This window comes from Arachis duranensis, chromosome 8, assembly GCF_000817695.3.
Source record: "Arachis duranensis cultivar V14167 chromosome 8, aradu.V14167.gnm2.J7QH, whole genome shotgun sequence".
Classification (NCBI taxonomy): Eukaryota; Viridiplantae; Streptophyta; class Magnoliopsida; order Fabales; family Fabaceae; genus Arachis; species Arachis duranensis.
This window is the reverse complement of record NC_029779.3, coordinates 29,912,968-29,926,995: the sequence shown is the minus strand read 5'-3', so window position 1 is coordinate 29,926,995 and position 14,028 is coordinate 29,912,968. Positions and strand designations below refer to the sequence as shown.

The 14,028-nt window shown below is 30.7% G+C and overlaps 1 protein-coding gene and 1 long non-coding RNA gene across 2 annotated transcripts; both read right to left on the bottom strand.

Moving 5' to 3' along the window:
• Positions 1-405: 405 nt before the first annotated feature.
• On the bottom strand, positions 406-2,570 carry LOC110274357 (uncharacterized). Its single transcript, XR_002366295.2, has 4 exons — positions 2,438-2,570; positions 2,292-2,346; positions 2,075-2,203; positions 406-581 (listed from the first exon to the last, which is right to left on the bottom strand). It is a non-coding gene; the product is annotated as an uncharacterized LOC110274357 (long non-coding RNA).
• A 4,513-nt stretch (positions 2,571-7,083) lies between these two features.
• LOC107461958 (transcription factor MYB48-like) lies at positions 7,084-10,398 on the bottom strand. Its single transcript, XM_052253330.1, has 3 exons — positions 10,114-10,398; positions 7,501-8,041; positions 7,084-7,416 (listed from the first exon to the last, which is right to left on the bottom strand). Exons 1-3 carry the CDS (start codon positions 10,396-10,398, stop codon positions 7,241-7,243), a joined length of 1,002 nt encoding a protein of 333 aa, XP_052109290.1. The 3' UTR covers positions 7,084-7,240.
• Between the last annotated feature and the right edge of the window lie 3,630 nt (positions 10,399-14,028).

The window sequence follows — 14,028 nt, the reverse complement described above, 5'->3', positions numbered from 1 at the left end:
TCTAAATTTCTGATTTTGAGTTAATTTTTACAAGTTTTTTAGATATTATCATCTATTAGGGATTTTGTGTAACACCCTACCACACTAAGCTTTACGCTTAAGCTGTAAAACATATGTGGTGTGGTATTACGACCTCTAAAATAAAATGAGTACATATAATAGCAGAAGAATTATAATATGCTAGGAGCCTTGAAAAAAAGAGGAAACAAAAATCGCGAAATAAAAGCGCAATGCTCAAGGTATGAGTTAACTTACGTGCTAATAAAATCATAATTAGTAAACATAAGATAACAGAAGTAGGAATAGAGTGCCAAAGAAACAAAATAACAAGTTTCCAACTCAGCCTGCGAAATCAAGACTGGTCGGAGAATATTTACACATATATATATATACATATCCCAAAACCCAAAAGTACATATACACAATCCTGCCTCTCCATAAACCTCTAGGAGGATCAAAAGAACAAGTTATGCAGAGAGAAAACCAAGTACATATATACACATCATAGCATAACAAAATAACCTTATAACCACTCCACTTCAAGGGTCCAGACGCCTAATGAGATGCCTCTCAACCTGCATCTGAAAAACAACAACATAGTATGGAATGAGAACCGGAGGTTCTTAGTATGATAAAGGTGCCACACACATAATATATAAGGTCTTGGGAATGCCAGAGGCAATCCTAGAACACCGACACTCAGATTATAGAGCTTAAAGTATTAAACAGGAGCTATAAAATGTGGTTTTCTAAAAATGTTTAATCCTAACTTAACTTAATCTAAGTCTCATACTACCATTCCTCCATCTCCAACTCATTCATGCATTTTTACAGACAAATAGACAGATAAGGCAAACACAAAAAGGTTACAGTTATTACTGGTAACAAATACACATTTAGCATGGCAAGTACATATAAGCACACCTAATTAAAGCACCAACAAGTAATTCAAGTAATATGCATATGATGCATGCATGTCCTATGGCTGATGAGGCTCATCTGTCGGTTATTCAGCCAACTCGACAATTCTGAATTGTCCTTAGACTGTCCCCCGACGTGCATCCCCAAGAGACTATGCACAGCTTTTTCTCAAATAATCAATATTGCTCAATGGGGGTAACATTTTTGGGAATTTATATAGTGCCCAGGCACACTTACGTCGTAGGATCAACAGAGTATCGAGTTTTCAACCTAGTACACGTGGTGGCAAGCCACGGCACTTGATCTAGGGAATCTCGTATCTCAGATTATTCAAATTCATAAGGCATATAAATAATTCAATTATAATTCATCAACATCCACATCATTCTCAATCGCATCTCATTCATCATTATACGTCAATCATATTCAATCCTTATCCTTCATTATCGCACCTCCCATTCCGTCCATCAATAATTCCAATTCAAAATATAATTCATTTTTTTCTAAATGAATCAAACTTAAAACATGCTCATTTTCTTAATAACTATAAATCAAACCATATAACCTTTGAATCTAAATCTTTTTAGATAATCATATAAACAAAATATCTAATTTTTATAAAATTTTGGCAGCACCTCCTCTAAAACTCGGACTTTGCCACCCTTTTCGGGTCCAAACCTGCTTTCTTTTCAATTCAACATACCCTTCCTCATCATCATAACAGTCACCACAATAAATCTACCTTAGATCAACAATTATACTCATACAATATTCAAATCCAACAACCAAAATTCAACTAAGGATCATAGTTTACTAATCCTAGGCTTCTAACAAAAAGTACCTCATTATCACAACAACCTCCACAATAGTTATACCTCAAATCAATAATTTACCAAATCATTAATTAATCAACAAGCACCAAACCAACTATGTTCATCAACAATAACATTCAACCATAATTCTCTCCAAATTAACATAACAACATTCACCATCCAAAATTAATAACTAATTATCCAATAAACTTCAACCAAATATATTCATCGATAAATTACTAAACATTAAACATACACCTGCATTCAAACTTATCCTATGGTCATCTAGTCTAAGTTTTTACAGAACATTATATATTAAATGCAAGAAACTTAAACCATACCTTGGCCGATTTCCACGTAACAACCAAAGCTATTTATTCAAAACCAAGGCAGCCTCTCAAAACTCAACTAATCTGCTTCCTCCAAGTTTCAGTATTCATAATTTCAAGCTCCAATTATTTATTCACAACCTAATACACATTTATAACACATATATACCCAATTTAATACTCAAAGCTCAAATCCAATGAAATTAAAATAGAATTATCATATTCTCACCTTACTCAAGCTTCACATAAGCAAGAGTGAACGTTTTCCTCAAGCTAATTGGATCCTAAAACATCAAAAATCAAAGAAATTCAACATTCCTTCTCAAAACTTGAAAATTGGTGGAAATGAAGGCTGAGTGTGAAATAATGAGTTACCTATGAAATTGTTCCGGTAGAAACATAGAGCTCAATGCGGTGAACGCGTGGCCGCAAACGGTGCAGCAATTGGAGCTCGGACGGAGAAATTACGGGAGTTAGAAATTTACCATAAAGTTACGGGGTGTTTTGTTTCTCTCCTCCCTGGAGAAGCTTTCATCTTCGTGCTGCAGAAAATGAGGGAGAAGGCACTGTTGGGTTCACTTAAAAGGGCTGGTCCGGTTGGACCGATAGCCCGGTTTGGGTCCAGTTCAACCGGTTTGGCCCGTTCGATCCAATTTTGGATCGTTTTCTTCGAAATTGGTGTCAAAATTCTCGTTTCAACGAGCTCTATCTTAATTTAATATAATTTTCACATTTCTAATCTTCCTTATTAAAAACTAATTGATGAGCGGATAATTTGTACGCTTTTTGGCATTATTTTTAGTATGTTTTTAGTATGTTTTAGTTAGTTTTTATTATATTTTTATTAGTTTTTAGTTAAAATTCACTTTTCTGGACTTTACTATGAGTTTGTGTGTTTTTCTGTGATTTCAGGTATTTTCTGGCTGAAATTGAGAGACCTGAGCAAAAATCTGATTCAGAGGCTGAAAAGGACTGCAGATGCTGTTGGATTCTGACCTCCCTACACTCGAAGTGGATTTTCTGAAGCTACAAAAGCCCAATTGGCGCACTCTCAACTGCGTTGGAAAGTAGATATCCTGGGCTTTCCAGCAATATATAATAGTCCATACTTTGCCCGAGATTTGATGGGCCAAACTGGCGTTCCAAATCAGCTCAAAACTGCCCGGCGTTAAACGCCGGAACTGGCACAACAATGGGAGTTAAACGCCCAAACTGGCACAAAAGCTGGCGTTTAACTCCAAGAAGAGTCTCTACACGAAAATGCTTCAATGCTCAGCCCAAGCACACACCAAGTGGGCCCGGAAGTGGATTTTTATGTCATTTACTCATTTCTGTAAACCCTAGGCTACTAGTTCTCTACAAATAGGACCTTTTGCATTGTATTTTCATCTTTTGATCACTTTAGATCTCTAGATCATCTTTGGATGTCTAGTTCTTAGATCATGGGGGCTGGCCTCTCGGCCATGCCTAGACCTTCAATTCAGCTTATTCTTGTTCTAAGATATTCATTCGCACCCAAGAACATGATGAATGTGATGATTATGTGACGCTCATCATCATTCTCACTTATGAACGCGTGCCTGACTACCACTCCCGTTCTACAAGCAAACAAGGCTTGAATGTTTATCTCTTGGATTCCTTAATCGGAATCTTCGTGGTATAAGCTAGAATTGATGGCGGCATTCAAGAGAATCCGGAAGGTCTAAACCTTGTCTGTGGTATTCTGAGTAGGATTCAAGTATTGAATGACTGTGACAAGCTTCAAACTCGCGATTGTGGGGCGTTTGTGACAGACGCAAAAGAATCACTGGATTCTATTCCGACATGATCGAGAACCGACAGCTGAATAGCCGTGCTGTGACAGAGCGCGTTGAACATTTTCACTGAGAGGATGGGAGGTAGCCACTGACAACGGTGAAACCCTACATACAGCTTGCCACGGAAAGGAGTAAGAAGGATTGGATGAAGACAGTAGGAAAGCAGAGAGTCGGAAGGGACAAAGCATCTCCATACGCTTATCTGAAATTCTCACCAATGAATTGCATAAGTATCTCTATCCTTATTTTATGTTTTATGTTATCCTCCATAACCATTTGAGTCTGCTTGACTGAGATTTACAAGATGACCATAGCTTGCTTCATACCAACAATCTCCGTGGGATCGACCCTTACTCGCGTAAGGTTTATTACTTGGACGACCCAGTGCACTTGCTGGTTAGTTGTGCGAAGTTGTGATAAAGAGTTGAGATTACAATTGTGCGTACCATGTTGATGGCGCCATTGATAATCACTAATGTATTGACTAATTATCTACTAATTTAACCGGAATTTACATTTTGTGAGCATTTTAATGGTGTTATAATAAACCTTTCTTGATACTCTTGAGTGATACATAACAATTGAAATTGTTGCTTCTTAACTTTTTGAACTTGTGTTCCTTCTTTTTCTAAAGCACAATAAATCTGCATTTTAAGGCTCAGCATCTTGACTTTGTAAACAACTATCATAGAATATCATGTGTTGCAAGTTAGCTTTTTCTCTTTCATATTACTTTATTGTTTATTTTGTTATTTTTACTGATTCTCAGTTGTTAGAATCTGATTCTAATTTGGAGTTGCTATTTTTTCTATTTTTATGAGTTTTTATTTATTTTGTTAATGATTATTTGATTATTAGAAGTTATTGTTAAAATTTTTAAATTTAAAATTTTCGTTACTAATGTGATAAGTGTTGTTACTGATTATTTTATTAGAATTTAGAAATTAATTAGAATTTTTAATAATTAAATATGAACAAGTTATTATGTAAAATCTTAACATTTTGAATTGTATTAGTTTAAAAAATATTAAATTTGAATATTTGAAATTATATATTTAATTTTTAATAGTTTTATTATATATTTAATTAAATCGGTTCAACTATGGTTCGATTCTGGTTGGACCATTAAACCAATGAACCAATCACTTGACCGATTTGATAATCGATTCAGTTCTCGCAACCTTGCTTTTAACAAAGGCCACACCAACTACTCCCTAGACGAGTGAGCCACACTCTTGCACCCCCAGACACCATTGTCCCCTTACTTGAGGGAGGCTAGCATCAGCGACACGGTGTAACTCAGGGACTTTGTCTTTGACAACTTCCTAATTACAGCATTCGTGGAGTGGTGGCGTCCGAAGACCCACACTTCCGAACCTCTTTTCTTCCATGACCACCGACATGTGTCAATATCAGATTTGTTAACTCAGACAAAAAATACTCTCTGAGTGCGCAACAGAATAGAATTTTCACACTCGAATACAACCAGCACAGTGTCACTGTTCTTTATGTGATAGTTGCGATACACCATCACAACAAAATAACCACTAATACTAGACATTCATACTAAATTTATCGAAGAAATGAATGAGAAGAATGATTGAGATATTTGTGGAGAATATCAACGATTTTGCGACTGATTGAATTTTGTCGTACTATATCTCATTTACAGTGAAAACCTTTTATTCAGCATGTATCTTGTTTATACTGTAAACGATTTCACTTTGAGTATATCTTATTTACAGTGTAAACAAGATACTTAGATCCCACTTTATTCTACGTATCACGTGTATAAACGTGATACGTACAAACTGTGTTGTGTCTTACTGTAAACGAGATATGCTCAAAGTGAAATTATCTACCGTGTAAACGAGATAAGTAAAAAGATGGATTTGGGTAAAAACGCTACAAATTACATATTTCAGTAAATAAAAAATTTATTTATTTATTTAAAAAAATCTCTTATATATATGTTGTGTAAGTAATCCTAATTCACATTATTTTAATTTATATGTTAAAAAAATTATGTGTATGTTCTTTTGTTAAATTTGTGTTTTATTTGATATATTTAGTTGAATTGTATAGGATTTTATTATAGTTATGTTAATTTTTTTTAAAAAAAATTAAAACTTAATAATATTCAATTATTCATGGTGCCTTTTCTGTAAGAAAAAATAAATGGAGACCCATAACGATAATGAGATAGGAACGACGGATAGTATTTTACTAATTTTTAATCCAACTTTTTATAGAGATTATTATTTTATTTCTCTATTTTTCTCTTATAATAATAATTTTTATATATTTAATAAACATAGAAAAATAATTTGTTATATTGATTCCATAAAATTATTTATTAAATAGTATAATGTCATTTAAGAATAGTAGGCACAAATATTAATTTTAGCAACAATCAAAGTTGTCGCATAATAAGTGCGGTTTTTACAACACAAAGATTGTCGTGAAAAAATAGTTGAGTCATCAATCTAAATAGTTGAAAAATGCGAGTTATGATAACAACAAAAGTTTATAGCAAAGGCGATATATACCAACAATTCAAATTGTTGGCAAATGCGAGTTAAGTCAGTGACTGAAAAAATTACATAGTTTATGTCAGCGAATGAAATTGTTGGCAAAGACTGGTTATACTAGCAATCAAAGTTGCAAGCGATGCTGAGTTATGCCATGAATCGAAGTTGTTGGCAAAAAACTTGGTATTACAGCAAAAATATTACTGACATAACATGATTTTTACTTGTGACGTAAGGAATTGCTACAAAAAAATTTTCTCAACATACATGTGTTATTAATTAAAATTTTGGGTATTGCTAACATGTAACTTAAGAACACATTTTTAAAATATTATAAAAAATATTTTACTAAAAATTATTAAAAATGTAAAATATTTTAATTTTTTAATGTATTATTGAGTACATAAAAGATAAAAAATTATATTATTATATTTTTAAAAAATATTTTTATTAGGGCACAAGATATATGGCTAATCCTAAAATTAGTTTTATAATAAATATTGTGTTGAGGAATTTATTTTAAAACATATTTATTCAATATATCAATCATTGCCTAAATGTAATTACATTCAACTGCATGTATGAAAACAAAAAAGAAAACATTATTAACAAGCTAAGTCATGACATTTGTTAAGGACATCTAAAAAAAACTCAATAAATTCGATTGCCCTAATCTGCACATTTTGAAGTTGCAGTGTGTTCTTCTGCTTACCTAACTTAAAACCCTAACATAGCATATTGGATTTCTAATTGTTCTAAATATATGAATGAACACATATACGATTTCTTTAGTTATTATCATCCATTAATATTCCGTAAGTTACCAAGATTCAAATCTCCATCATCATCATCAGGGAGTCCTCATCATCATCAACTTTGTACCACTTTCGCACTGGCGAATATATTGGACAATTTTTAAGTATGCTAAGCAATTCATCGTCCATTTGTGGCATAGAATTATTCAATGCCTCTTTATTATTGTTACAACCTCCATTATCATTCTTCTCTGTATACAATATAACACACAATCATGAATTATCAATCATAATAATCAAACTCGTAAATCATAAATAGGTTAGTTTAATTTTACCTGTTGAAATTAATTGATGAGAAGAGCTTTGAGTTGCAATAATGGTGGCTGTTTCTTCCTCTTTACTGGTTCCAACTGGTGGCAATGGTGGCTCTTCAATAATTTTTCTCTTATCAGCTAATTCTTCTTCCTCCCTACCAATAACAATGGTTGCATCCATCTTTGACTTTCCCTTGCGACAAAGAGCAATACCCTCCATCACCACATCATTCAATAAACCACTACTCTTACAATAAGGAGACACAGGGGTTAATGGCAATACAAAACTTGCATTATTATTGGTGCAAGAGAATGAAGAAGAATTATTTCGATTAGGTTGTTTCTGATTATGATGTGGTGGAGGATTGGCAGCAGAAATGTTTGAAGGTAGTTCAACACTGAGATTATTTTTAGGGTAACATGAAGCTAAGACCGAATAAAATGGTGATGAAGAAAAGTGTTGTGCTTGTTGAACCGTTATTTGTGGAGGATATTCTCTTAGGCGCTTCTTCATTCTTGAGTTCCAAAAATTTTTGATGTCATTGTCTGATCTTCCAGGAACCTGAAAATGGAACACATATATATAATAACATTGTAAATGGAAAAGGCTCTTGCCTGGTTTCGATGATAGAAACAATACAATCCAACTGCACCCAGAATGGTATTTGATATTGCTTTTTGTATAGATATCAGCCAAATTCTCGTCTAATCCTATAAAAAATCTCTTGGAATGAAGTCTTAGATTTAGATGTAATTTTGGAAGAACTTGGAGCATATTTGAAAAACTATCAAACACAACAACCACAATACATCATCACAGAAGAAAAAGAATCATCGTCAAATTTCAAGTTTAAATTTCAATCACAACAGTAACAAGAAGAATCAACAGAACATGAAATCGCAGCAGCATCAGCAAAAATTCAAAAAAAACAAGAGGTAGAGTCAATGCAAATTCAGATTTAACAAGCAAATCAGTAACAAATTTAATAGCAATAGATTACAAATTCAATTTCACAAGATCTGTAATCAAACCTTTTTTCTTAGTCAAAATTGAGTCTAACTCTATTAGTTAAAATTAGGGGTGTATATATAGTTTGACCCGATCTAAAGATCCGGCCCATGCCTAAAGCATTTTAGGATATGTTGGCCCGAACCCAAAGTGGCCTGGGTCTAATCCAAAAAAAAAAAGAATGAAACTTGGAAAGATACTTAAAATGAGACCGGGTCATAGCTTGGGTCACCCGGACCCGACCCGGTGAATATACACTTCTCAAAATTAGGGCACGAATTCATGTAGCGCATAATAAAGATTGAAGGCATCCAGCGAGGTTGAGGCACAACCCTGAAGCCTGAACTTTGTCTTCTCTCCTCAGCACGCAACCACTGAACCACGCCCCCTCGTCCCCTCACTCATGGCGGCGACGACGCTACCCTTTTCCTCTCAGCCCTCTCTTTCTCTCACCAGCCACCGATACCACTCACCAGCCTCAAAGTCGCATTGCCCCATGAAAAAGCTCCTCTCTTTGAGTGCTTCTCGACAACAACTAACGATGACTCTCAGCGAAGTGCGATGGCGTTTCTCTACTGCCTCCAGTTGTCTTCTTCTTCTCTGCCACCATCAATCAGCTACTAGAAGTCACTATTTCTGCTCTGCTCTCTTCTCTAGTCGTCTTCTTCTCTTTGCTAACATTTGTTCTCTGACTAAGAATTTTGATTATTGGAATTTCTGATCAGAAGTGTTGATTATTGTTCTGATTTTTTATTATCAGCGACGGTAGTTTCTTTTTTTTGGAAAAAATTAATTAGTAATTGTATTTTGGTGTTCTGATTCTTGTTCTGATTACCAGTAAATTAAATATTGCTAATTATTACTGAATCTGAAAAAATTAATTAGTTTTGATTCCTTTTATTTTTTTTAGTTGAATCTAATGTATTGCTGATTCTAATCTAAATTAGAATCTGAAAATATCTATTGTTGATTATTGCTGAATCTGAAAAAAAAAAATTTTGCTAAAAAAATTAATTAGTTTTGATAGATCACCCAATTTTTATCCGATATAAATGTGGATTGAATATGTATAAGTTTCATCGGATTTAAGATCGGATTATGGTCTAAAAAATAGGCCAGTATATATATTTAGAGTTGGATTTGAGCTAAGACAAACTTAGATTCACTCAATCCATGTACATCCCTAGTTAAAATAGTGATTATAAATCATTACAAAAAAAATGCTTCAATTTTAGAAAAATATTTGCATCAAACACTTTTAATATTTGCATAAAATACATTATTACGAATTAATTATGTATTTAAATTATATTTTAATTAATAAAATAAAAAAAATACATGTTTGATTATTAAAAAATATTAATGTCAAAATGATATTTATTATGGAAAATGTAGACGTAATACAAATGTCGATTTTATATATTAAAAAAATTGTGTATATATATACATCAACAAAAGTGACTTATGGAACAAGATGATTATTGCACCAAAAGACAATAGACGCACGGAAAAGAGTCGGTCACATGAATATAGACCCCAAACATGCATTTAGAATAAATAAATAAACAAATAAAATTTCTAGTATATATCGCAATATAAACTCTATATATATAGCTAAGCGATACCTTGGTAGCCATTAGAGCCCATTTGTTTCCATACTTAGCATGAAGATCATAAATGGTTTTCTCCTCTTCTTCAGAGAAAGGACCCTTCTTCAAGTCAGGATTTAGATGGTTCGACCATCTAAGCCTACAATTTTTGCCACTTCTCCTCAACTCAGAATTCTTTCGAATTAAACTCCAATTACCTTTGCCACACTTCTCTACCTGCTCGATAAGTATGGCGTCCTCTCTCGGCGTCCAAGGCCCCTTTCTCAAATAATCATCTCTCCAATCTATATTGGAGATCATTTTGACCTTATATATATATATGGCTGCTGCTGCTTCTTAATTGCACCAATCTATATTTGTTTTGATATGGGTATGTAAGGACTAAGAATTTGATCGATGAAACAAGAAAGAAATGAAGTTAGAGAAAGATGTGGGGTTTTGTTTTGTTTTGTTTCGGTGTTTAGTGTTTTAGAGAGACAGAAGAAAAGTGAGGCATGAGAGCTAACACTTCATAATACTTCCGAGTTATATATAGCAGCACCGGCACGAATTCAGGGACTTAAAAAAATAATTTTATTAATTTAATTTTTTTTATAATTTATTTTTTTGTAATTTATATTTTTTAAAAAAAATTTAATTTTGATACATTAATTAATGGTACAAAATATTTTACACAGTCGTCTAACTACATCCGAATCTAATTACGTATTAGATATACGTGTAAAATTATTTTTCATTGACAAAATAAATAACGTGCATAAAATTAATTTTTTTAAAAACTATAAAGTATTTATAAATATGTCCACAAAATTAAAAATATTTTATTAGTTACACTTATTTTTAGTTTTCTTTTAATAATTTCTAATTATTTACTTAGTATTAATAAAAATATTTTAGAGAATAATTTATTATTAAAAATTTCTTTTAGAAATTGGCCTATTAATCAAATATATTTTTGGTGTAACAAGAGAAAAACATATAAATAGAGATTAATTTCATAATTTTTTTGGTATAACAAGGGAAAAACACATATAAATAGAGGTTAATTTATGTGATCAAAGAAGAAAAAAATTAAGTTCCACACAAGAAAGGTTGGAATAAATGGATGACCTATGTCTTACATTATTTGGGTGTGTTTTTAAAAATATTTTTAAAAAAATTTATTTATCAATTATATTTAATATATGAATATTTTTTTTAATTGGTGACTCGGATTTTTGAATCAAATAAAAAAAGTTTTGGCTAAAAATTCTATTTTTTTAAATGCAAAATAAAATCAAACAAGCCACCTATTTAGCCGACAGATTAATCGGGTTCAGTCATTTGATCCAAATTTTAAATGAGTCTATTTTTTTAAAATAAAAAATTTGTCTATTTAAATAGATAAATGAATTGATCCGATAAATTTGTTATTTTAACGATCTTAATAAATAAGTACAAAGTGAATTAGTTAATACATAAAGTAAAATTGTATAAGCTTTTTATGCAGCATAATACAAATATCAAATTTGTATGATTTTGTAATTTTTTTTCAAAAGATAAATTTTTAAAAACCTTCAAAATTTACTATTTTTTGTCATTATTTTTAGTCATTAACATAATTTTTTTAATTTAATAATTCAATAACATAACTTTAGTCTATATTTTTATAAATTAATAATTAAATATTAGCCAAAAAAATAAATTTTATTGGCTCTCTAACATTTTTGTCGTCAAAATATTCAAAATATCATAATTTCATTAACATATATAGTACTTATCATTATGGATAAGCTAAGAAAGTAAATGGAAGCAAAGTTGATAAAATTAATTAACATATCTTCTAAATCTAGATGCATATTAGTTAGTTTAATAAATTTGAGTTCTTAATATAAAATATAATAAATAAAAGAATTAAATTTAAATTAATTAAAGAATACAGCACTCTTTATTTAATAATTTTTTTTAAATAAACCACACATCTACCACTTTTGTTTATTAGAAAAAAATATACTAATAATGTAAAATTAGTCATTAATATCATTTGCTTTATACGCCGCCATTTAAATAATTGTATAGAAAAAATTGATTAAACAATAATATAAAATATTTGTAATTAAATCATTGAAATATACATGTAAATTGAAACTAAATAAGTAATAAGATTATCAAAACAATAAAATGTCAGATTGAATTACTAAACGGTGGAATAAAGTGAAATTTTAAATATGTTAACCTAAAAAATTGGTCTAATTCACGAATTTTGGTAGAGTACAACTCACTAATTTGTCTAGAAGATTTTTTTCGGTGATAAGAATATATACACAAATTTTGAAAATTAAATATCTAAATACACTCCTTTCAATTTTTTTTATTTATTTATAAATTAAATCAAAATTCTATTTTATTTTATTCTTTATAATAATTTAAAAAATAACAAAAATTTATGTTGTAATTTAATTATTTTTTATTTATATTTAAATAATAATTATATTTTAATTTATTATTTTCTATTAAAATAATTTTAATTAATTTTATAATTCTTACGAAAAAAAGGTTAGACTAACATGTGACAATCCCATAAAACTACCAATAGACTATAAAAGAAGATAAATTAATATTTTAAATTTATTTTATTTTAATAAATTGGAGCTATAACTTCAAATCGATCTTAACAGACTTTTTGATAGAATAGCCAACACTCACCGCCACTTTGATACCCATCTATATTAAGCAAAGTTCTAATATTTTAATTTGGATAAATAATTTAATTAATTATTTTAAAAAATAAATTAAATAATTTAAACACCACAACAGAAACACTATGAAATTCACCCATTAAAATTATAGGAGAATGAATTCTAAGAAATTTTAGGAAGTGACATTTCATAATATTTTTAACTTGCTTAGCTTAATGATTTTGGTACGAAACTCGTTTGTTCCAATAAGACACCAATAATGAAGTAGCTAGAGTGCTCCTTCTTTCACCAACCCTAATTGGTTAATTTACCATTTGTGTATCATGTGTACTGAATTTTATGCAACTATTCAGCATTGTTCTTTTAGAATACTATCACAGCTGCGACAATATATATTAGAGGAAAGTAACAATTATATTTTCAAGGATTTCGATCTACCTCAGATTAATTAGTTCTTAAGAAAAAAAAGTATTAATTAGATCTTCTATAATAGCAAACTGTACACATGTATTTTCTTTTGTTAATAGATAATGTGAAACGAAATTGAGTTGTTCATGTATTTTATTATTTACATATGATGTATGTCTTGTTGCTATACGAGTATGAAAATGATATAGTTTTAGATAATAAAACATTCATTATTTTTTGAATTTCTATATAATATTTATTAATTGTTCTCAGTTTATCACGAATCCTATTAAAATAGATGAAATTTTACTCCAAAAGTTATTATCTACATAATTATCTTTCATAAATAAACATGTCACATTAATTAACGCTATATATAAATATTACCGTTAAATTTTACATGATAAATTAATAGAATGGCATAATATATCCACTGTACTATCGTAAAGACTCAAATTAATATTTTTTTTAAGAACTAATTAGTTTGAAGTCAAAAACTTCAAGAGCATCATTATTACCTTACTCTATATGTATTAATATATAAGTTTCGTAACCAACAAAGTCTCGAGATTTTTTTTTAATCTCAATACCACTTACGTTAACTCCCACGTTAACTTGGTTAACGTAGGAGCTAACGTAAGAGATGAAGAGTTGTCGACAACGTTAGTGACACTCAACATTGTCACTAACGTTGAAGCAACCACACAAACCCCAAGAGCCACGTTAACTTGGTTAACGTGGAAGTTAACGATAAAGAATGAAGGATGACCAACGTTAGTGACACTCAACATTGTCACTAACGTTGGGATGGCTAAGAGTGGCCACGTTAGAAGCCACGTTAACC

Excerpts from the sequence above, each read along its gene's own strand:
- LOC107461958 (XM_052253330.1), bottom strand. The coding sequence starts at position 10,398 with ATGATCTCCAATATAGATTGGAGAGATGATTATTTGAGAAAGGGGCCT. Across the intron at positions 8,042-10,113 it reads GGGCTCTAATGGCTACCAAG|GTTCCTGGAAGATCAGACAA; the intron begins GTATCGCTTAGC and ends TTCCATTTTCAG. Across the intron at positions 7,417-7,500 it reads TCATCAATTAATTTCAACAG|AGAAGAATGATAATGGAGGT; the intron begins GTAAAATTAAAC and ends TATTGTATACAG.